This window comes from Bos indicus, chromosome 27 (genome assembly GCF_029378745.1).
Source record: "Bos indicus isolate NIAB-ARS_2022 breed Sahiwal x Tharparkar chromosome 27, NIAB-ARS_B.indTharparkar_mat_pri_1.0, whole genome shotgun sequence".
Classification (NCBI taxonomy): domain Eukaryota; kingdom Metazoa; phylum Chordata; class Mammalia; order Artiodactyla; family Bovidae; genus Bos; species Bos indicus.
This window is the reverse complement of record NC_091786.1, coordinates 32,280,818-32,306,336: the sequence shown is the minus strand read 5'-3', so window position 1 is coordinate 32,306,336 and position 25,519 is coordinate 32,280,818. Positions and strand designations below refer to the sequence as shown.

General features: G+C 41.7%; 1 protein-coding gene across 2 annotated transcripts in view; it reads right to left on the bottom strand.

Annotated features, from left to right (window-relative positions):
* Nucleotides 1-25,239, bottom strand: part of LOC139180115 (potassium channel subfamily U member 1-like) — a 75,630-nt gene extending 50,391 nt beyond the window's left edge. For both annotated transcript variants that reach the window (XM_070781385.1, XM_070781386.1), the window contains exon 1: nucleotides 23,930-25,239. In XM_070781385.1, coding sequence (XP_070637486.1) covers nucleotides 23,930-24,072 — 143 coding nt within the window. In that variant the 5' untranslated portion in view covers nucleotides 24,073-25,239. The remainder of the gene's footprint in view (nucleotides 1-23,929) is intronic.
* Nucleotides 25,240-25,519: the final 280 nt, after the last annotated feature.

Below are 25,519 nucleotides of genomic sequence, written 5' to 3'. Positions count from 1 at the left end.
ATTGATTTATTAGATTGTCTACTATGTTTTATAATTGTTTGCTATTTTCTGCATTTATTCTCCCCTTACCTTTTCTGCCTTCTCTAGTTTGAGCATTTTGTATAAGATTTCATTTTATCTCTTCTCTTACTCATATTCTACTAAAAAAAAAAAAAAAATTGAGTTCTCCTACAGCTTAAAAGTGCATTCCAATATACATGAGCAAATATTGTTTGATTCCACTTATAGGAGGTACCTAGGATTGTCAATTTCACAGACTCAGTGCATTGGTAGATACCAGGGGCAGGGCAGGAGCGGTACAGGGGAAACAGGAAGTTAGTGTTTAATGGGGGTGGAGTTTCAGTTTATTTTTTGTTTGTTTGTTTTGGAGTTTCAGTTTAAGCAAGTGAAAAACTCAGGAGATGGATGAGGGTGATCGTACGTAGAGCCCCTGAACTACACAGTTAAATGTGGCTAGGACAGTATGCTTTTTATTATGTGACTTTTACCACAATAAAAAATTAGAAAAAGAGAATACAAAAAACAATAGGAGTTATCTTCAAACGTGCAACATACACCTTTAACTAAACCAAGTCCATCTTCCAGTAACACTGTGCTGCTTTCTGTTCAGAGCTGGTGCTCGTAACAGAGTATCCCCTCTTCCTCGTTCCCATCTCTTATGACACTACAGTTAATCATTTCAAGTACTTCTGTGCTATAATCATCCAATACAATTTTAGTAATTTAAACACATATATTTTAGTTTAACTAAGAATAAGAAAAATTAAAATATTGTATTTTACTTGCATTTATCCCTTCTCTAATGCTCTTCTTTTCTTTATGTAGACCTGAGATTCTGACCTAGATCAATTTTTTTCTTCTTGGAAAGACCTTCTTACTTTCTTACCTTTCTTGATTTTTCTTGAAGGAGAGGTCTTCTGGTGATGTAAACTCCCTAGGTTTTTGTCTGTCTGAGAAAGTGTTTAGTTTTCCTTCACTTCTGAAGAACAGCTTCACTGCGTATAAAATTTTAGGTTGAGGTGATATTTTTTTTCTTTCAATACTTTAAATATTTCACTCCACTCTCTTCTTCCTTAGAGTTTCTGACACAAAGACCACTGTAATTCTTAACCTTGTTTCTCTTGAGGTAGAGTGTTTTTTTTTTTTTTTCTCCTCCTCTTCCTTCTTTCACAATTTTGTTTTGGGGTTTGTCTTTTTTATTTTTTTTTTTAGCAGTTTGAATATGATATGCATAACTGTAGACATTTTTATATTTATTATTCTTGGTGTGCTCTGACCTTTCTGTATCTGTGATTTGTTGTCATTAATTTTGGAACATTTTCAGCCAATATTCACTTCAAATATTTCTTCTGCTTCATTCTTTCTCTGTTCTCTTTATATTCCAATAATGCATATATTTACACATTGTGAGAAATTGTCCCATGTTTCTTCAACACAGTTCTGAGTTTCTTTAAATCCTTCTTCTCTTTGATATTGGTCTGGGGAGTTTCTGATGACATATCTTCAAGCACACATTCTTTCTTGTGCTTTGTCTAGTCCACGAGTGATTCTATAAAGACATTTTTGTTACAGCGTTTTTATTTTCTAGTTTTTCCTTCTGATTCTTTCTTAGAGATGCCAATCCTCTGCTAGCATTATTCACTTGTTTTTCTGCACTGCCTACCTTTTTTATTCAGAGCTCTTAAATAGTAATCACACTCATTTTATATCTCTTACTAATTCCAAATTGATGACACCGATGAGTCTTCGTCTAACACTTGCTCTGTCTCTTCATAGAGCACTTTTCCCTTGCCTTTTAGCATGCTTTGCATTTTTTTTTGCAATGGGATATGACATATTAGATAATAGGAACTAAGGCAAACAGATCTGTAGCATGAGATTTTATGATATTCTGGCTAGCAATTACACTCTGTTTAATGTCTGCTGTAGCTGTAGTTTCCAAGGATTCAACTTCCTTTAACATCTGTGCTTCTGTCTCATCTTAGGGTTTCTCAGAGAACTCTTTCTTAAATAGTGTCTACATTGAAGCTCTTTTGTCTATAATTCACTGTTGTTATACTGGAGCTTCACAGTAGTAATGTATGGGAGAAAGGAAGATTGTGTAATTTTGTGATTAAATCTCAGTTTTTCAGTGGCCCTGCATCTTGGGGCTGTAACTGTTAAGGGTATATTTTATCTCTGCCTGTCCCCTGCTCAGGTGAGATAGGAGGGCTAGAGGAGGCTGAGTGGGAGAAATGCCACTCCCTCACCATTCCTTTAGGTTTTAGATAAGCATTAGAAAACTCTTTTCCCAGGGAGAGTAGGACTTTGTTCCAGAAAACCCTCTGGGTATATTTTGCTATAGTCACCCTTCGCCTCCTTCTTCCAGTTGTTGAGGGGATTTTTGTTTGTTTGTTTGGTGGGAGAATTTGATAGAGCTCCTATAGGTGAAAGTCCCTCAAAGTGTGGATGTCCCTCTAAGTCTCCAGCTCCCCAGACCTTCTCACTCTTCACCTAGGCCACACTCAGTTCAGTTGAGTTCAGTCACTCAGTTGTGTCCGACTCTTTGTGACCCCATGGACTGCAGCACACCAGGCTTCCCGGTCCATCACCAACTCCCAGAGCTTACTCAAACTCATGTCCATCAAGTCTGTGATGTCATCCAACCATCTCATCCTCTGTAGCCCCCTTCTCCTGCCTTCAATCTTCCCAGCATCAGGGTCTTTTCTAAGGAGTCAGTTCTTAGCATTAGGTGGCCAAAGTATTGGAGTTTCAGCATCAGTCCTTCCAATGAATATTCAGAACTGATTTCCTTTAGGGTTGACTGGTTTGATTTCCTTGTAGTTCAAGGGACTCTCAAGAGTCTTCTCCACCACTCAACCTCCAGCAATTAATAAAAATTACTATTTACATGTTCCTACCACTTTATGGCTCCAGCGGCCCTTCCCCCAGGAAAGCAGACCTCACCTGTAACTCTCTGCGTTCCAGGGCGACAATCTGCTTTGTAACCTCAGTGTTCTGATGGGGGAAGAAAAGTCTAATTTTCAGTTTGTTCAATTTTTTTTCCTGTTGTAAGGACAGGAGTGATGACTTCAGAGCTCTTCACATGTTGAAGCTGAAACTGGAAATTTGGTGACGCCTTTCCTTATTCTCCATAATGCCAGTTTCAGAGGCTGATTCCTCCATGTCACAGAATCAGGCAGCTCAGTTTTCAAATACAGCTCACATTTCAGCACATCCCCTCTCTACCTGTCTAATCTGAGAACTCCCCCTTCAATAATTAAATATACTTTCTTTATGAGTCATTATGATGTGATTTATGACACGTATGTAATTGTCAGGATTACTGTGAGTAATTAAAACATGAAGCGAAGGCTGCCAGAGGCTTCAGTCACTCTCGGTGCCCTCATTAAAAATCAAGAGCTGACCAAATTATACATAGACTAGTTTGCACAAGTTTCCAGCAAAATCTAATTATGAAACTTATCCTTTCTATCATAACTCACTCCATTAGTCATGCAAATTCTGAAAATGATTAAGCTATTTCATGTGCCAGGACTGCGGAATTAATAATAAAGAGGTGAGTTGTGGTAATTAGACCTCACTATGAAACTTTATTACAAAAGGTCACTCTGGGTCATACCGCACCTTTTCCCGATCCCACACTCAACACAATATGCACACATATGTACGCACACACACACTCATGCACACACATACCTGCAAGATGGTTTAATGAATGGCATAATGGTTTTAGCTGATTTATGATAACTTTTTAAGCGAAAGCTAACACCAGGAGGAGAAAGATTTGCAAATGCCGCATGTGCATTGTCTTGGAGTTGATCAGAGAAAGAGATCCTTTCTCTGATCAGAAAGAGCAAAGCACCACAAGAAGAAATCATTTACTGTGGGGATGTTTCAAGCTACGGCAGCTGGAGCAGGAGCAAGTGATAACTTAAATCTTGAAAGAGCTTTAGATGATTGTGTTTCATCTCATCTAGTTTTACTGATAGAGGACTTAGCCTAGAGAACATATGTGGCTGCCAGTGAATAAGAGAGCCAGGTTCCAAGCTTGTCTGTTTTAATGTATGGAAGGCCCTGGACTGATGAGGAAATCGGAGAGCATCAGGGTTTTCTCAGCATGGGACCGGGTGAGAGAACATGGAAAGCAGGTCCACATTTAGTTTGCAGAGTACAAGAAAGGTAAGTCACTGTCTGGCTTGGAGAATTGTGGCTTCAGCTGAGATAAGGGAGCTGCTCTATGGAAACAGAAATACTGCAATGCCTATCCAAAAGAGGCTGAGAACTTTGAGTACATTTCTGGGGAAGCAAAAGCAAATAACAATTCAAAGATAAGGAAGGAAGAAGAGAGGGATATAAAAAGAGAGGGAGAAGGAAGGAGAAAGGAAGAAAGAAAAAAAAGACAAGCCTACTTTAAAGACAGATGTAAAATTCAAGAGCTGATACACGTTTACACATCAGACGCTGGAGGTTCCGCACTGCCAGTGTGGTCAGGTCGATGTCCGTCTGCGGGGAGCCATGAGGGCAACAAGGCAGGCGAGAGAGATGTGTGCAGGAATACGGAAATTCAACTAACTGACTGCCCTTATCAACTCCTGAACTGCCTGAAAGTTACCCTTTTGTACTCTCTCCCGGAATTAAGGGCAAAAAAGTTTCTATGCTGCCGGACAGAGAGAACTGAAATGCAAGATAGTGAAGCTGTGAATTCTGCCTAGAATGAAGCAGTCCTTGCTGTCCTGCCTGTCTCACTCAGGTATGCCTGAGTGTACCCAGATGGCATCCTTGTGCAAACGTGACACATCAACAGACAGAAGCTCGTATGGAAGGACCTTGGGAAGATGACACAGAAGAAGAGAAGGGGGGCAAGGGAGTCGGATGCTCAGCACGAGAGAACGGGTCTGGTCACTTCAAGCAGCTGCGGAAGCTCTGATGGCTTGTCTACAAATCCCTCCCAGGAAGGTGACAATGTAAAGAGGTGGTGGAGGGAGGGTTTGACATGATGGGGATGAGGAGATGAGCCAGAGGGTGATAAACTCGAGAAAACGCAGAGCTTTATAGGAGGGAACTCAAGAGTCTGGTTTCAACATGGTGGTTAAAACTTTTGACCCATGAAAACCCACTTCTGACAAATGTAGGAGTGAATAGCCTTTAAAGTGTGCATGTGTGTGTGTATTGTATGATTTGACTTTTTGCAGCAACATTGTGAGGTCAGCAGGAAAAACATCCTGTCCACAATTTGGGATGATGCAAAATTAAGTGTCTCCAAGTCCCCAGATCAGAAGCAGTGAGTCTGGGTTCCAGTCATCCAGACTCTGTGTCTACTGCTTCTCTACAATATGGGAGCACTTTACAGAACTTCTCAGAATGCATGGAGTGGAGTGTAGGAAGGTAAGTGAATAAAATTCACATTCGCGTCCTCTTAAAAAGCTGGTGGGCTTTTTACTGGGTTAGTTTTCTCGCCTCTTCCAATGGTGGCGGAAGCTCAGGACCCTGAAGGGGATCTTGTATGACCATTAAGCAGCTGCCCGACCCCTCAGAGGAGGGGGAGAAGACCTACGGGCTCCCCAGGGCATATACACTGCAAAGTGTACTAGGTCTTGGAGACTCTGTTCTGCTTCGTCCATGAAAGTGAAAGAAAATGTTAATTGCTCAGTCGTGTCCAACTCTTTGTGACCCTGTGGACTATAGCCTGCCAGGCTCCCCTATCCATGGAATTCTCCAGGCAAGAATACTGGAGTGGGTAGCTGTTCTCTTCTCCAGGGGATCTTCCCAACCCAGGGATAGAACCCAGGTCTCCTGCATTACAGACTGATTCTTTACCAACTGAGCCACCAGGGAAGCCTTGTCCATGAGAGGCCTCGAAATCCCCATGGGACTCCTTTGACTTCCTCTACATTGATTCCAAGGACTCCCCCCCACCCCCAACCAATAATTCAGATGGCACAGAATCCTTTGTGAACCCCCATGTCCACCCCCCAGGATGCCTGCTTGTCTCTCACTCACTCAAAAACGTATCAAATCCTTTCAATGCATCTTTCTTTTGGTTCTCTTGGCTCTTTCTGAGGTTTTTTCTCCCCCAAATTTCTCAGCTTCGTAGGAAGAGAGTATGATACATTCACCTCCAAATGGGGAGCTGTCTCAGCAAGAGGCACTCTAAGAAAATAAAATGCCTCTGAAGACGGCATTTGTTGTTTCACTGGAGCAGATACCGCCACCTCATCTCTTGCTTGGAACCCAAACAGGGTGACTGCCAGTCAGGGATTCCAACCAGCTGGTGGAATTGGCCTGAACCATCTGACAAAGGGATCCCTCTTCCTCAACAGCAGCTTCTCTTCTCTCTCTTTCCTTTTTTTTTTTTTTCGCTGGAGAATGCACAGTTTTGCATTTGCCCTTCATACAAATAACTGGAGGGTGGGAATTATTCAGAGAGCTCGTGTTCGACACCCCATCTGTTCATTCCTGACAGCAATATATAATGTAAGGCTATAAAAACTTGAAAAATAATGCAACATAAAAAGGGATTGACTCAGCTCCAAGAGGCCATAAATGGTAACAAATACCACTGGATGATTTATTTCATGCTGTAATCTTTACAGTAAGTCATCTTTCAGACATTTCCTTGTGACAGGTTTTAATAATATTAATGCCCAGAGCAATCCAAATCATCGCCAATAGACGTATTTATCAAGCTGCCAATCCGAGTAAATGAAATTCTATAAGCAATAATGTAACATGTTTAAAGGAAGCTAATAAAACAAGTCAGCAGAGAAATATTACTTCAAAGTATTCTCTCTCTCTAATCCAGTCCTGTATGTTATACAGCCAAAATGCAAATCTTTCCATGTTTGATTTATTGCTCCAAAAATACCAATGACCTTTTCCCAAGCTTCTGTATATTCGCTCTCACACATTCATAAAGCCTGCAGTGCATCCTGCCAGGCTGCTGAACACCAGAGTGCTTAGCATTTATTGTTATGTTTGTCTTGCTTCGACACAGGTACTTGATTGGCAGCTGCAGTGAATAACATCTAAGTTTCCGAGCCTTATTAAAATGTAACAGCTATCTGAGCTATAAACCAATCTTTACGATGCCCACTCTAGGAGGCCCGTCAAGCACACCTAAGAAAGTGACTTAATGGTTTACCAGCGGTCACGTAAATTTCACAGGAGGGAAAGCCAAGCTGCATTTTCCTTCGATCGAGCGTGCTTTGTATTAATTATTTCTCACTCACGCGGGTTGCGGGGGTGCCAGTTGTTAAAGCATTTGGCGTTTCAAACCCAGCTCCAGATCCACCTCCTGCAGGAAGCCTTCCTTATTAATCTCACCAATTCTCTGATCTCCAGCACACTGCTTGACCCACCCCACAACACAACTTCCTAAGTAATGAATCCTTGAGGGCACAATGCACATTAAAGGCACTCACCAGATATTAGATGGAAATATGCATTGCATTGATTTATTTGGTTCATGCTACAATTAATTGATGCCTATTTTTTTTTTTTCTTGCTTCTCACACACATGCTCCTTGAAGACAGATTTAGTGTGTTTAGTGGGCACCACAAGTGTTTGCTATACCATAGGGTACCCCATAGGATCATAACATATTATACATATATTATTATATGGGTATTTTATGTATCTCCATACACATGTATCTATGGGCTTCCCTGGTGGCTCAGATGGTAGACAATCTGCCTGCAATGCAGGAGACCCAGGTTTGATCCCTGGGGCAAGAGGATTCCCTGTAATTTTGTAATGTTAGTCCCTAATTTGGCATAGGGACTTGGTTCCAGAATCTAACTACTTTGTCCACTTCTCTATATATTCTCTTCCCTCCTCTTCCGTTCAACGTTAGCACTCCCATCACCTAACCTCACATACTATGGGGCTCAGAGTGAAGACAAGTCAGCCAAGGGAGCTATGAAATCGTGGGTCTGGGTTGGGAGACATTTTGAAGCTGTCTCTTGCCCCCAAAAGTGATATATCCATGCATCATTCCCCTGGGAATTAGTTTCCTTCCTTCTCTACTCTTCTGTTATTTCTTGGCTTGGAAAACAATACACCTGGAAAAATACTACGACAAGATTCAATGGCTGAAATCATAAACTAAGAAGAGTAAAGAAGGAGTAAGGTAGCCCCACAGACCTAGAGGTGGAGATGAGAGCATCTGGTGAGACAGTGGCTGATAACAATCTTTCTTTACACTCCTTCCCCTCAGGAAAGTAAAAGGTACTAGGCAGGAAAGTGGACCTTGAAAAACCATCTAGTTGGTAGAGATACTCTATTTGTGTGGGTTACATATAAATAATTTCCTTAAATAGCTCTTAAGAGTTGGACTATAAAGAAAGCTGAGCATTGAAGAATTGATGCTTTTGAAATGTGGTGTTGAAGACTTTTGAGAGTCCCTTGGACTGCAATGAGATCCAACCAATCCATCCTAAAGGAGGTCAGTCCTGAGTGTTCATTGAAAGGACTGATGCTGAAGCTGAAAGTCCAATACTTTGGCCACCTGATGCGAAGAACTGACTCATTTGAAAAGACCCTGATGCTGGGCAAGATTGAAGGCGGGAGGAGAAGGGGACGACAGAGGATGAGATGGTTGGATGGCATTGCTGACTCAATGGACATGAGTTTGAGTAAACTCTGGTAGTTGGTGATGGACAAGGCAGCCTGGCGTGCTGCAGTCCTTGGGGTCATAAAGAGTTGGACACAACTGAGCGACTGAACTGAACTGAAGATTTAGTCATCTGACTAAACTTTAACTTTGAAAGCAGATGAATGCAAACTCACCCGGGATGGTTTCTGCCTGTTTTACTCTGTAATATGTTCACCATTTCCTCCCTACAAATTAACTGTTAAAAACAAAAATAAAACAACCCACAGAATCCATATGGAGAGGTCAGAACCTTCTTCCAGTAGTTTCACGGATTTCGTTTTGTTTTGTTTTGTTGTTTTGGCTTCCCTCAGAATGCCTTCCTAGATGAGCTTAAGGGATGCTGATGGAAACCAACTACTTTGAGTGGAGAGTGCCAAGAGCTGTTTCTGGAAGAGTGAGCTCACAGGACAAGCAGATACTGACCTGGCCCTACACATCCTTTCTGGGATTCCCTGGTGGTTCAGGCGGTAAAGAATCTGCCAGCAATGCAGGAGACCTGGGTTCGATCCCTCAGTTGGGAAGATCCCTTGGAGAAGACAATGGCTACCCGTTTCAGCATTCTTGCCTGGAGAATCTCATGGACAGAGGAGCCTGGCAGGCTACATGGCTGCAGTCCATGGGGTTGCAAAGAGTTGGACATGACGGAGCAACTAGTGTGTGCACGCGCACACACACACAAATCCTTTCCAGTTATCTTTATCTCTGAGCCATCTCTAAGTCTCTGATTACTGATTACTAACACTAATCCACAAGCAGGATTTCTCAAAGGAGTAAAACAAGTGAGAAAAAAGGAAATGCCAGCCATGGTCCTGGAAGTTGAATACCTATGCTGTGGGATAAAGCTGCAACCAGGGATATTTAGAAAGGTCCTAGAATATTCAGATTTACCCCCAGTGTAAAAGCCAGGCACCAGGCTTGGCTAATTGCGATATCTAACAGAATATTTCAGTTCAGAAGCAAATCTAGCTAATCATTTCGGAGATGGTTTTCATGAAATAGTTTAAGGACTAGAAATATTAATAAGCTCTTTACATGTAAAAAAATGAAAACATACAGGTATTAATCATGATGATCACATTAACACATAAATAGGAACTGAGAGCATTTTAATGTTGGAAGACCGTTTGCACTGCTTTCGATTACAGAGCCTCACCAATGGATTATTTCAAATGAAAGTCTGTGGTTTGTCCCTTTTCACTTCAATCTTTCCTAGATCTTCCTGTAAACATGGACACCTGAAACGTGTCTCCAGGTGAGTATAAACTATGAGTGTGTAAAGTGGACCATATACATATATATGTATAGATATATGGGATTTACTTTACCCACTGATTCCTGTGCAGTAACACCGGAATCTTTCCCCAAAGATTAATTTATCTGCAATATATGCGTTAGTGATTCTAAAGGATATGCATTAAAAATTTCTTCCATTATCTAAACTGAACATTTTAGGAGAAGTTTGAGTCTAGAAATGGCACCTCCTCTCACACTTACAAATTACTTTATGATTTTTTTTAAACTAGCTTTTCCCCACTGGCACCTTAAACATGCATGAGCTGTAATAACACCTCTGTTTCATGATGAGAAAACTAGAAAGCAGAGAGGGAGCAACCGCCTGTGGTGATGGTGCTAGAATCAGAGTCTTGGGAAGAGGGGCAGCGCCTCCCTGACCCACGGAGGCTCCTGCAGCAGAGAAAGTCCAGCTCAGGGCACAGATGCCAGAGTCCTCTGACCCAGCCAATGCCAGTGGTGAACCCTGTGACATCTTATCTGGAGAAAGAACTGCATTCTCAATACAACCCTAGGAGCAGAGGAAACTCCAGGTTTTAAAGTGAATAAAAGGGAGGGGGTATTTCTTATCTTGACATAAGGATTTTCCATCAAATGATATAAAATAATCTACTCATTTAGAGCAATAAACAGAATAATAGTTAGAAAGGATATGTGATGTCTACATGCTTTAAGGAACATGGCTATTGCTTAAAGAGAGACAGGCTTGTAAATAAAAAGAATGGTGACTGCTCAGCTTTTCCTGGGGCTCTGAGGCGAATAGAGTAGGTTTCCAGGGAGCCAGGTTATTTAGTTCACTTTTTAGCACTATCTGCAGCAATATTTCAGAGCAAAATAAGTAAAATATCTGTTCCTTTTCATCTGGCAGCAGCAAAGATCTCAGGGAAAAAAAAATAAATAAATAAGAAATATGTAATCCCCATGGTGTAATCCTAGGGTATGGAAACTTACTTCTCTTAAATACCTCCCTCTGGCGTAATTGACTTTTCATGTGCATTTTAATAATGATATTTCAGCAGGTTGCAAGCAAGTTTTGTTTTTTTTTTTTTTTGCTTCTGTTGTTGTTGTAAATTATGGTTTTGGGGGAAAAAAGTGTTATAAATCTAATTACATTTTCACTTATATTAACAAGTCAGCACAATCTTCTAGCACATTTACCAAGCAATTCCAATATTTACAGCTGACCTAATTGGTTGTGGGGTAGAAGCAATGTGAAATGGTTTATTGTCCCAGTAGCTGCGCATGTGCTGAAGGCAGCTGCTAAGGTATAAAGCTGCCTGGCGACTCTGAGGTTTTTCCTGCCTCGAGTCTGCCTTCATCAGCCAGTTACAGAATGGGAAAGAAAGTGGGAGGGAAAGAGAAAGGGGTTCTGGGGTGGGGAGAAGAGGAGCTTATTAAAGATGTCTTCTCTGAATCCTTTTTTGGCAAGAAAGTACTTTGCCAGTTACTTGGAGCTGCCTCAGACCCAAAGTTTACCTGCTATTGGCAAGTTTGCATGAAAAGGTATAAATACATTAAAGTCAATAATATCTTGAAGTTAAGTTGAGGCCAACCTTGGCCCTGCTCTTAACTTTCACAGTCAAAGCCCGTGTGGTCTTTAGCAGGGGTCCCTAGCCCCCAGGCCGTGGACTGGTTCTGTACCGTGGCCTGTTGGAAACCAGGCTGCACAGCGGGAGGTGAGCATGTTGAGCAAGCAAAGTTTCGTCTGTATTTACTCCCCATCACTCGCGTTACTGCCTGAGCACCTCCTGTCAGTTCAGCGGTAGCATTTGATTCCCATAGGAGCAGGAACCCTACTGTGACCTGTGTAAGCAAGGGATCTAGGTCGTGTGCTCCTTATGAGACTCCAACGCCTAATGATCTGAGGGGCAGCTGAGGTGGTGATGCTAACCCTAGGGAGTGGCTGCAAATACAGATTATCATGAGCACTCTAAATGCAATGCAGTTGAATCACCCTGAAACCATCTCCACCCCCATTTGTGGAAAAACTGTCTTCCACGAACCTGGTCCCTGGTGCCAAAAAGGCTGGGGACCACTGGTCTTCAGGACCCAGGCATGGGTCTAACATAGGTTGGAAATTCTCATATTCTTATGTCATTAGAGAACAGGCTGAAAAAAAAAAAGAAAGAAATCGCTCCTACCAGTCAAAGACCATACTGCTTCATGGGGAGACAGAAACTGGGTCTACCTCTCACGTTACCTGAGGTGAGTTCTGCTACAGCTTTGTTACCCCTCAGGCTTAAATGAAAATCTCACTTATCTTTACGTCCTCTATCTTTCCTTTTAATGCCACTGATGTGAACACAGACGCACAATGCCAGTACAATGTTAGCAGAGAGCTGCTTCCAGGCAAGTCTCCAGTCCACGGGTTCAATTATTTTGTGGCCAAGCGCTGTTTTCTGGGTTGTGATAATGGCTAACACTTACTGAGTGCTTACTCTCTGCTGGGAACTTGGCCAAGAGTCTAACGCTCGGTCTTCTCATCAATCCTAGGACACTAGTTGCTGTCGTTCAGTCCCTTAGTTATGTCACTCTTTTGTGACCTCGTGGACTGTACCCGCCAGGCTCCTCTGTCCATGGGATTTCCCATGCAAGAATACTGGAGTGGGCTGCTATATCTAAAATGGATAACCAACAAAGACCTATTGGATAGCTCATGGAACTCTGCTCAACGTTATGTGCCAGCCTAGATGGGAGGGGGTTTGGGGGAGAATGGATACATGTATATATATGGCTAAGTCCCTTCACTGTTCACCTGAAGCTACCACCATATGTTAACTGACTATAGCCCAATGCAAAATAAAAAGTTTAAAGTTAAAAAAAAATAATACTGGAATGGGTTGTTGTTTCCTTCTCCAGGGGATCTTCTTGACCCAGGGATTGAACCTGCATCTCTTGCATTGCAGGTAGATTCTTTATTTCTGAGCCACCAGGGAAGCCCCAGGACATTGGTACCACTTGTTTCACAGATGAAAAGTCTGAGTCACCATCACATGGAAGTCACAAAGTCACTGAGATCTGATCCTAACCCATTCACTTTTGGAGTCCCCACCACAGGCTCCTTCTTTATCACTCTTGCCTCAACCTGCAAACTAAGATGCCGCCACACACAGCAGGCTTCAAGGCGTGCTTTAGATGCGCCCAGGAGATCCTTACCAAACATTACCTCGAATAACACCTCCCCATCTGAAATCCCCCAGCTAGGTCTCTGCCCTTTAGTTGAAATCCCTGATCTTTGATGAAAGAAAAGGTACCCCTGGGAGGAGTAATAATCGTAAACTTCTGTTTTTGTGAACGATGCAAAAAGCACATCTTGAAGCTTGTTGTGTATGATGGCATCTTAGTTCTCAGGTTGAGGCAAGAATGATAAAGAAAGAGGCTGCCCATGGCCAAGGCTACAGTAGAGACTCCGAAGGATGGTTCAAATAGTAGATATGGATGAAAACAGGGAGTAGCTGGAGACTTTGAGTCCCTGAGCAGAGGTGATGGTGGACATCAAACAGAGAGCCCAAAACACAGAATGAAAAGTCTGTGGCAATTGTCCAAGTTGCATTTATTTTTCCCTAGAAATTATGCCATCTCCTTAGTCCCTGGATAGTTTTTCTTATCTTAAATAATTTCTTTTTAAATTGGATATAATTGCTTTACAATGGTGTGATGGTGTGTTAGTTTGCTGTACAAAACATTGACTAAGGCTCTCGCAATCTTCACCCTGTCTGGTTGCGTTAGCTGGTCTTTTATATATAATCCTACAGGATGAGGTCTCATCCCCACCTTTTAGGAGATTACAAATAAGAAGAATGAAAACATGCAAAAACCAATTACTTAATTCAAATAAATAAATACATTCGGTAATTAATCAGTTGTCCTAGTATTTTTATTACTGGGTCCTGGACTGCTTCCTCATCTTATCCTCTAGCTAAATCAATGGAAATTTCCATACCCATAAGTCCTAGGAGAATTTGACTTCATTTTTCTTAAAACCTGTCCACATATTCACAAAGAGGTTTTTAAAAAAGGCCTTTATCCCTCTTTGATTACAGCCTTCTAAGTCAAACAGACAGGGAGAGAAAGAAAAGAATAATGAAAGGAACATGTTGAATTGTCCATGGCATTACTCTGACACTTTTATGAACCCTAAAGCTCTTTTGTCTTCTATTTTAAGTAATAAGAATAAAATATTGTTTGTTAACGTAAAGAACTCATTTATTCAATACATATCTGATGAATTATTCCTATACAGGCAGACCTCAGGGATATTTTCCAGTTCAGTTTCAGACTACCACAATAAAGCAAGTATCGCAAGAAGGCAAGTCACACTAATTTTTTGGTTTCCCAGGGATACAAAAGTTATGTTACTGTCATCTGTTAAGTGTGCAATAATTGCATCATGTCTAAAAGGTGTGCATCCCTTAATTAAAAAATATTTTATTGATAAAAAATTCTAACCATCATCTAAAACTCCAATGAGCTGTAATCTTTTGCTGCTAGAGGGTCCTGCCTTGATGCTGAGGGCAGCAGATTGATTAGAATGATAGTGGTTTCTTAAAATGAAGCAACAATGAAGCATTTCTCTGGAGCAGGCAATGCGGTTTGATAGCATTTTACTCCTGGTAGAACTTCTTTCAAAATTGGAGTCAGTCCCCCAAACCCTGCTGCTACTTTATCAACTAAGTTTACTTACTATTCTAAGATTCTTTCAGCCGTCTTCATCAGGAGTAGATTCCATCTCAAGAAACCACTTTCTTAGCTCACCCACAAGAAGCAACTCCTCATTCATACTAGTCTATCACGGGACTGCAGCAGTTCAGTTACATCTTCAGGATCCATTTCTAATTCCAGTTCTCTTGCTCCTTCTGCCACATCTGCAGTTAGTTCCTCCCCTAGAGTCTTGAACCCCTCAAAGTCATCCATGAGGGCTGGAATCAACTTCTTCCAAACTTGTGTTCATGTTGATATTTTGACCTCTTCCCATGAATTGTGAATGTCCCATGAATTGTGAATGGCTTTGAGAATGGTGAATTCTTTCCAGAAGGCTTTCAATTTACTTCCCCCAGATTCGTCAAAGGAATCACTATGTATGGCAGCGACAGCCATACAGAATGTATTTCCTGAATAACAAGACTTGAAAGTCAGAATTACTCCTTGATCCATGGGCTGCAGAGTGGATGTTGTGTGAGCAGGCGTGAAGACAACATGAATCTTATTGTACATCCCCATCAGAGCTCTTGGGTGACCCAAGTGCATTGTCAATGAGCAGAAATATTTTGAAAGAAATATTTTACTCAGAAGTAGGTCTCCACAATGGAGGAAATACTCAGTAAACCATGTGTGAAGAGATGTGCTGTCATCCAGGTTTTGTTGTTCCATTTAAAGAGCACTGAGGGTAGATTTAGCACAATTTTCATCTAAAAGACCCTAGGATTTTCACAACAGTCAATGAGATTTGGCTTCAACTTGGAGTCACCAGCTGCCTTAGCCTCTAACAAGAGTCAGCCTGTCCTTTGAAGCTTTGAAACCAGTTTGACTTCTCCCCTCTAGCTATCAAAGGACTAGGGCATCTTCTTCCCATATATATATAAAACTATTTCATCCACACTGAAAATCTCGTTTAGTGCATTCACTTTCATGAATCATCTAGGCTAGATTTTCTGGATCTCTTCCTGCATCATCACTTGCTGCTTCACCTCACACTTTGTGTGATGGAGATGCTTCTTTCCTTAAACCTCATGAACTAACTTCTGTTGGCTTCAAACTTCTTCTGCAGGTCCCTCACCTCTCAGCCTTCAGAGAATGGAGGAGAATGCTGGATTAGGCTTTAGCTTAAAGGAATGCTGCAGCCGGTTTGATTTTCTGTCCAGACCACTAAAACTTTCTCCATATCAACAATAAGGCTGTTTCACTTTCTTATCAACTGTGTGTTCACAGGGGTAGTGCTTTTAATTTTTTTCAAGAACTTTCCCTTTGCATTCTCAAGTTGACATTTGGTACAAGAGGCTTGGCTTTTGCCCTGTCTCTGTCTCCCTCACTGAGTTTAATAATTTCTGGGTTTTGATTTCAGGCGAGAGATGCATGGCTCTTCCTTTCACTTGAACACTTAGAGGCCACTGTAGGTTTATTAATGGGCCTAATTTCCATATTGCTGTGTCTCAGGGAAAGGGAGGCCCGAGGAGAGGGTGAGAGATGGGGGGACAGCTGGTCAGTGGGGCAGTCAGAACACAGACATTTATTGGTTAAGTTCACAGTCTTATATGGGTGCGGTTCATGGTGCCCCAATTACAATAGCAGCATCAAAGATCACTGATCACAGGTCACCACAACAAAATAATAATAGAAAACTTAGAAATTACAAAAACTATCAAAATGAGATACAAAGTAAGCAACTGCTTTTGGAAGAATAGCACCAATCCACTTTGGTGCGAGGTAGCCACAGGCCTTCAATATGTAAAAAAAAAAAAAAAAAATTAATAAGTGAAAATAAAGAGAGAAAAAAGCAGTGTATACAAACACAGTTAAAGTGTGTTTGTCTGTATGGCACTTTGCTGGAGTCTGGCACACTGCTTCTCAAGAAGTCAGATTTTCGCCAACAAATCTGAGACAAGAACTAGAAAGGCACTGTTTGGAAATTTCAAAAGAACAAATCTACTCATTCTTCTCAAATTCTTATTCTTTTATTCTCTGAAATGCCCTTTCATCTATCTTTGATACTCAGGCTCATGATGCTTCAGTTCAGTTCAGTTCAGTTCAGTCACTCAGTCGTGTCCAACTCTTTGTGACCCCATGGACTGCAGCACGCCAGGCCTCCCTGTCCATCATCAACTCCCAAAGCTTACTCAAACTCATGTCCATTGAGTTGGTGATGCCATTCAACCATCTCATCCTCTGTCGTCCCCTTCTCCTCCTGCCTTCAATCTTTCCCAGCATCGGGGTCTTTTCAAATGAGTCAGTTCTTCCCTTCAGGTGGCCAAAGTATTGGACTTTCAGCTTCAGCATCAGTCTTTCCAATGAATATTCAGGACTGATTTCCTTTAGGATGGACTGGTTGGATCTCCTTGCAGTCCAAGGGACTCTCAAGAGTCTTCTCCAACACCACAGTTCAAAAGCATCAATTCTTCGATGCTCAGCTATCTTTATAGTCCAACTGACACCCATACTTACTACTGGAAAAACCATAGCTATGACTAGACTTTGTTGGCAAAGTAATGTCTCTGCTTTGGCTGCCTAGATTGGTCATAACTTTTCTTCCAAGGAGCAAGCGTCTTTTAATTTGCTTAAATATATCATTCCTTGGAGAAGGAAATGGCAACCCATTCCAGTACTCTTGCCGGGAGAACCCCAGGGTCGGCGGAGCCTGGTGGGCTGCCGTCTATGGGATCGCACAGAGTCGGACACGACTGAAGCGACTTAGCAGTATATCATTTCTAGATGTGTCTGTGTCTATCTTTATCCCTACCCCAATATCTATACCTATAATTGGACACAGATATATTTGTATCACTGGGTTTTTTTTAACTTTTTATTGAGACTTGATGAAGCTGCTTATTAAACTTCCTGGCCAAAATACACCCCTGCTAGTGATTCCTATGTATCAATTGAATATCAATTGAAATGAGGAAGGCATCTTTAGAGGTTCTAAAACATAAGGCTGGAAACAAGAGCACTGGGAACATAAGAACTACCTGGCCTCTGAAGAAAGGTAATTCTGGGAGATAAAATGCTGGCTACTCAGTACTAAGCAGGTGTGGATTTCTAGAAGGTGATATGAAATCCTACAGTAAGGGAATACTCAATAAGTGTGTACGAAGGAAAGAAGTAAAGAATGCTTCTGATTTACCAGTGATGGGCCATATTTTATGTAAACAGAGAAGTCTGTGCTTGTCTAGAGGGAAAGTTATTTTAAAAGCTTAATATGGACAAAAGGGAAAAAAGTACCTACTCAGATAATCTCACTTGGTTAGCTTTGCAGAAAGATCAGACAAGGTGTGGAGAGAGAAGAACCACATATGGTGATTCATATCCAAGCTCCTTCTCTTGGAAAGACCCTAAAAGCTGGTCCTCAGTAGGAATTCAGACACCACTGAGGTTAAAAGATGGCATTTCTTCTGTCTGGATCATCTGAAGCACAGAATTCAATAAATGTGAAGAGCTGAGACTAGAAAGAGAGGAAGGGCCCAGCTTCCTTTCCTAATATCAGTGTGTGTGTGTGTGTGTGTGTGTGTGTGTGTGTGTGTAAGGAGCATGGTACCTGAAAGTGAAAAGTTGTAGGGACAGACATCCCAGGAGCCATGGCGGGCAGAGTACCCACTGGCCATTCTGATGGACTATAATTTGCTCAGAACCTGAAGGCTGCCATGGGATTAGCTGGAAGACCCTGGGAAAGAGCCAAGGAAGGAGCTGGAACCGCCACGGAAAGAGTGTTCTGGAGAAGACATGGTGAGCAACGAACAGACTTGGGCAAAGCGAAGTGAATATGCCCATGGGAAGTACCACATCACAGACCTTCTCTGGAAACCCTGATGACATGCTTCGCTGAGCTGATGGTCTTGGCTGGTGGGCCATAGACAGTACATGAAATTTGGGAAGATCTTAAACTTCAAGCCCTCTCCCCTTGAAGGAGAAAGAAACTAGTTGCAAAAGCATGAAAATCTACCAGCCAGAGAAATGAAGGCAGAGGGAAGAATCACAGCAAAGGAACCCCTTTTCGCTTGCTTGATTTTTGCTACAATCCTCACAACATTTCAATTCGGTTCTATTGTTATCTCTGCTTTACAGATGAGGAAATTGATGGTGGGCTCAAGTCTGCCATGGGGCAATGATCACTTGCTTTAAAGAGCTAAGGCTGGGCTGGACATTTGGATAAAGAGAGAAAAAATAATATGCATGGCCTCTGATATCTCTAAAAAGACACGGAGAGCATGAAGACAAAGCTGACACTATTCATAAGCCCTTAGCCACAGGTTTCTTAGAGACAAAATGGAAAGGGAAGTTGTGTGGAAACTTATTTGGATTTCACCAGCATCTGTGAGGTTTGAATGTGGCAGACCCAGAAGGAGGGCTTCTACGGAAGGGCCAATAGTCCCAAAGATTTTTCATTAGAATTGGCCTCCTCTCCCAACCCAGATCCATCACACACTGCTTGAAAATTTCCACCTCTCCTTGTTTCAATGATTAGCTATCTATCTGTGTCTACTTGAGTTTATAAACACTCAACTTTTAAAAATACTGAAAGACTTAGTGTGGTTATCCTGCTACTAGTCAGTCACAACATAATATGAGTTAGTTGTATCCCAATGTTTTCTTTCTAATACCTGGTCAAAGCCAGTTTTCCTGAAAAAGTGGATTTTGATAGAGAATAGTCAATACTGGGTTTGATCCCTGGATCAGGAAGATCCCCTGGAGGAGGAAAAGGCAATCCACTTCAGTATTCTTGCCAGGAAAATGTCATGGACAGAGGAGCCTGGCGGGCAAAGAGTTGGGCACAACTGAGCACGCACAGACATCATAGTTGTCCTGTGCGACAGTAAAGTGGACAGAACTCTCCTAAGCTCACCCCAGTGGTGTGGCTATGGGAAAGAAATCAGAAGTGAAGGCAAAGGAGGTCCAAGAGGGATTGGTATGCATTTCTATTTACCACCACATTGTGCACGGGGCTCATCTTTTCACCCTGAAAGAAACAAGAAGAAATATTTACCTTCCCCCTTCTCAAATCACATGACCCCTTGGTTTAAGGCCAGTTTCCCTGGTACCTTAGCTGGGAAAGAATCCGCCACAAGGACGCAGAACACAACTAGTGTTTGTCTATTTGCTCAACAAACCGTATTTAACTACCATCTATTAAACAGACTTTAGCGTGCTAGTCTGAGATCTGAACTGCTACTTATGACATTGCTTACTGTTGCTTTTTCTGTGGGGAAAGAAAGACACCAGGGATGCAATGAAATATTGAACTATAACTTTTGAGTATGTTAAGGCCGTTTGAACGGCCTCAAGGACTAAGAATAGAAGATAGTATTTTCTGAACTTACCAGAAAACCCACTGGTGGTCTGAAGATTCCATCTTTAAAAACACCAAGCCCACTGTCAGCAAACTTATAAATAACTGTATGCTGTTTTGGAAATGTGCATGTAATACTACTAACACATCAAAAATGGGTCACAAGTTGCACCCATCACACATTTTATATTATTTCCCCAATAATACCTATTCATCTCTATTAGGCCATCAAGTCTCTTTTACCCTCGTGGTTGTTTCCCAGGACATATGTTTGCTAGTTTGCTGGTTGGAATTATCTCTGCCCCACAAAAAGAAGAACCACAACAAAACCCTCAAAACCAGAAAATGAAACCCACTCTATTTTATAGTCCTAAGTGGGAGCAAGATGTGCTGTTCATCCCATTAACACTGGATTTCAGTCAACTGAATTGACCACTCCCTTGATGAAATATCACAGAAAATTCACCCACAAATGGCATTTATCTATTGACATGCATATAACCATCTATTCAGCAGTGTGGCTTTGATCAGTTTCTTAAGCTCTGTAATTCATGAGAATTTGTCTTGCTTTTTAATTAAGAGGTGGAAGATGATTATGCATCCTCTTTAGAGATAATCTGGATGGGACACTATCACTGTCCTTGACCTTCTTTAGACGTAATCAGGAACCCCTAGTCATATAGAGGGCTGATGGGTCCAGTCTGCAGATGGACCAGGCCATGTGGACCAATTCTCCTTTTTTAAAAATTGGGGACATATGTGTACCTATGACTGATTCATGTTGATGTGTGGCAGAAACCAACCCTACATTGTAAAGCAATTATCCTCCAATTAAAAATTAAAAAACATTATTGGAGTATAGTTGATTTATAATGTGTTAGTTTCAGGTACACAGCAAAGTAAAGCAGTTACATATATATGTAAAATATACATATATATCCACTCCCTTTTTAAAAAATTTCCCTATAGTTTATCTATTTTACATATAGTATGTGTATGTCAGTCCCAATTTATACGCCTCCCTTATCCCCTGGTAACCGTAAGTTTGTTTTCGATATCCATGACTCTACTTCTGTTTTGTAAGTAAGTTCATTTGTAGCCTTTTTTTAGAGCCTACATATAAGTGACATCATATGACACTTGTCTTTCTGTGACTGACTGACTTCACTCAGTGTGGGAGTCTCTAGATCCATCCATGTTGCTGCAAATGGCATTGTTTTATTCTTTTTACGGCTGAGTAATATTCCATTGTATATATGTACCGCATCTTTTTTATCCATTCCTTTGTTGATGCACATTTAGGTTGCTTCCATGTCCTGACTGTTGTAAATAGTGCTGCAATGAACACTGGGGTGCATGTTATCTTTTTGAATTACGGTTTTGCCCAGGAGTGGGATTGCTAGGTCTTATGGTCGTACTATTTTTAGTTTTTAAAGGACTTGCCATACTGTTTTGTGTAGTGGTTATACCAATTTAAATTCCCACCAACAGTGGAGAAGGGTTCAATTTTCTCCACACACTCTCTAGCATTAATTGTTTATACATTTTTTGATGATGGCTATTCTGACCGGTGTGAGCTGATATCTCATTGTAGTTCTGATTTGCATTTCTCTAATTATTGGTTAAAATTTTCCTTTTAGATGCCTGCTTTACACCATTTCCTTATTTATTACAGACAATAAAGAAATTAAAGACAATGGGGAAAACATCCATGATTCTGTCCTTAGAGCTGTGTTAAAGAATGGTGAGAAAAGTCAGTGAAACTCAATAGCTGAAATTGGATTTTCTGTGGGTTCTCATTATCCATGACTTGCCAATCCTCTCATATCACAGAGAAGACACAGGAAAGAATAAATGAAAGTATAAACATGGTTGGAGCATTTTATGTGTTGTCACATATGCTGTCTTTACAGTCACAAAACACTTTTCAGAGTGGAATTATGTTTTTGCAACAACTTTGCATTAACACAAATGTAACATACATGCATATATTCACACGTGGGCAATACCAACAACCAAGAGTGCATTCTTGAGAAATCTGAGACATTGTTCCTCACTCCATCATACATTCCCACCCCTAGTCATGCTATTCAGACACAGAGGGCTCCATGTGTTTCCCACGACTTGCCCGTATCACGTCTGTCACAGGACTAGAGATCCCATGCTGTTATCTTTCTCCCAATCCCACCCCACTTCCTACAGGAAACACTCTGGAACAATCCACCCAGCCCCCACTGACCTCTTCCTGCTTGACCTCTTGCCAGAATCATCAGTGTAGACCTGGAAGGGATGCTGCCTTATTTGGCCTCAAATTAATTTATCTGAATGCATCTGGTATACCCAACTAGGTTTCCTGAGGGCTAAAACATGATTTCTGCATCTAACAACACACCCAGCAGAGTGCCTACTGAGCACACAGAGCTACTCACTGCATAGTGCATTACCAACCATTTCCAAGGAAAAGGGGGGCATTCCCCAGCAGTCCAGTGGTTAGGACTTTGCACTTTCATTGCTATGGCCCTGAGTTCCAACCTTGGTCAGGGAACTAAGACCCTGCAAGCCATGCGGCAAGACCAAAAAAGACAGAGAACTATCTACAGATGCCACTGCTAGCTTGCGGATGTGAGTAAGGCAAAATTCCTGAGATTCCATAGACTCTTTCCTCCAAAAAGTCTGTAATCCTTTCATGTAGATTACCTCACTTAGGTTTCAGAAAATCCTGGAATAGAAGGCAATAGCATAGAATAGGAGAACAGAGAATGTAATTTCTAGACTTTTATATGCCTCTCAGAAAGCACACCACCGAGAGATGGCACCTTTGGGGCTCAGACGCCTGACACCTGCCTCGCCTGCTGGACAGGTACAGCAAAACCTCTGTTAACCAGACCCATCTATCCAGAACCCTCCAGTAAACAGAAACCAGACGCCTCATGCATTAAAAGAAAGACGTGGGTTACAGCAAAATAAGATCAAGGGTTTATCTCAAAATCCACATCCCTGGAAGGCTCTGCACCTACCATGTTTGCCGTCCAATTTCATACCCAGATACAAGAACTGTTCATTGCAATAATATGGAACATTTAACGAATGCTTACTCTCAGCTAGGAATCAAGTAAAGTGTTTTAAATACCTCATCTCATTCAGTCATTACAAAGAAGCTCAGGGTCTTCATCACTACTATACTCACTTAAATCAGAACTGAGACACCAAGAAGTAAAGCAACTTGCTCAAGGTCACACAGCTCAGGACCAGTGTTTGCCCTGAACACTGTGTAATGCCACAGCATGATTTCTATGCTCTGAAGAAAATGTAATATTTACTCACAGCTGATGACAATTCTCAATCATGAAAGATTTTCCTGGTATGTTACAGCTACTAAGTTGAAACGTTGCCGATATGCTACAGAATTATTTACAATAAAATCCGGGGTGATAGAACCTTTATATCACCCCTCGATTTAAAAATTAACTAAACAGATCGCACACTCTTCACCTACAACCCTGAATTCAGCTTAATCAGGGTTTTCATGGACTAAAGAGATGTAGGAATTTGAGTAGGGGAGGGAAAATTTATTGGCCCTATTTTGCAGACCTAAAACCAAACACCATCATCAATTTGTGTCTCGCGTCAATTTGCTCAAAATAAAGCGTTGGATTAATAACAGAAAAAAAAAAAAAACCAAAAAAACTGGGAAAGAGCTGAAATCTTGCCCTGACACACATTTCCAGAGTAGGGCTGATCTGAATGAAAACCAGGTGCATAACCTATGGTTGTCATTGGTAAAAATGATTGGAACAATGCCGGGGACAGGTATATTTGCTTAGCTAAGTGATATTGGGAGAAGCTGTGATGCATTCATTTTGGTGAGGAACAATTGCGTTAGTCAGGATAGGAGCTGATAAAGCTAATATTCCTGTTTAAGTCAAATTGTTGTTGCCCAGCGATTCTTAAAAACTGATAGGGAACCAGGGTTCTCTGAGGTGCTTACTTGGTAGTAACGCTCAAGCCGCTATAGAAGCTCATACGTGTTTCTGAGTAGGGGTCCTGGAGTTCACAGTATTCCTCCTGGCTGTCTCTCATCACCACGACCGTTGTCCCTGCAATGGCAGAGCCATCTTGGTGAGTTGGCATAATACCCCTTTATTCTGGATTATTCCTATTGACTGAGACAGCTCTACATCCTTGACTAGGGAGAGGCTGAGAATTTCAAGCTATAGTCTAATTCTAAGAGGATGGTTGGTAGAGAGCTCTTTAATTTTCCTCTGCAGAGTTAAAGAGTGGGTGAAAATGATTGTGAAGGTGTTACTACCATATGGTCTGTTTAAAATAAGTACACATTGTGTACTTTCTTATCCATTCTGCACCTTTGTAATCCGTCGCTCCTCCCATCTCACCCCCGAGTGTAGCGTTGGGGAGCCTTCTGCTGCTAGCGCGGTCTGCAGTCACGAGGTGCATGCTCAGTTGCTTCGGTCATGTCCAACTTTTTCCAACCCTATGGACTGTATGCTGCCAGGCTCCTCGTCCATGGGATTCTCCAGGCAATTCTCCAGGAGTGGGTTGCCATGCCCTCCTCCAGGGAATCTTCCCCACCCAGGGATTGAACCTGTGTCTCTTACATCTCCTGCATTGGCAGGCAGGTTCTTTACCACTAGCGTCTCTACAGGCTCAAAGAAAAGATCTCAGCCAAGTCCTCTTCTCCCTCCCCAGGTACTGGTCAGGCTGAAATTCATTGTCCTCCAATTCTGCCTCCTTTTACTTCATTTTTCCCTCAAGGCTTCCTTTCTTATTTTTAACTTTGAAGGATCTTGATCTTACACGGGATATGTTGCAAAACATGTGTGAATTTCGACATCTGGAAACAACACAAGAGCAGATCACCTTCTCATCTGCAAAATGGGGATGAGAATGGGGCTTCAAAGGGTGATTGAGGAGGATGAACGCACGGACGGGTGACATGTAGTCTTTAGATGAGCCACAGGAAGCTGCTTGGAGATGGAAAAAGCAAAAACGTGACATGTGAGCCATGACTCCTTCCTGCACCCACAGGTTGATACTCTATCTTGTCCCTCTTATTCCAGAGCAGAGATTTAACCTAGGAATCCTTTCAAAGCGCTGGGCTAGGAAGCCATGCTTGCTCAATAAGAATTGGCACTTGGTACTGTGATGAAAAGTAACATTCTAAAGGATGCTTTGAAAGTTAAATGCTTTTCTTTCATGGTTCGAAAACCCTGCATGATTTGCTTTCCTGAACCTGACTGCCAGATGATCAGAGAGGGGGACATTGCCCGGGAAGAAGTTATCAAGGAGATGGACAAAGTCAAAGAAGAGCCATCATGGCTACTCTTCTGCAGCCACCCACCTAAATGGAGAAAAGATACACATTTCCTCCTGGAAATCTAAGACTCTGTCTATACTGAGACTACTCAGAATGCAGAGTTCCTCTGGGACAATCCTTTAAGCCCGCACCTCACCAGGTTTGGGACAATGGCAGACAGAATGAGCCACAGAAATATTCTACTATCCCTTTTCTTTTGATATAATTCCTTCTGAGCCATTTTAATCTACAGAAAATATCAAC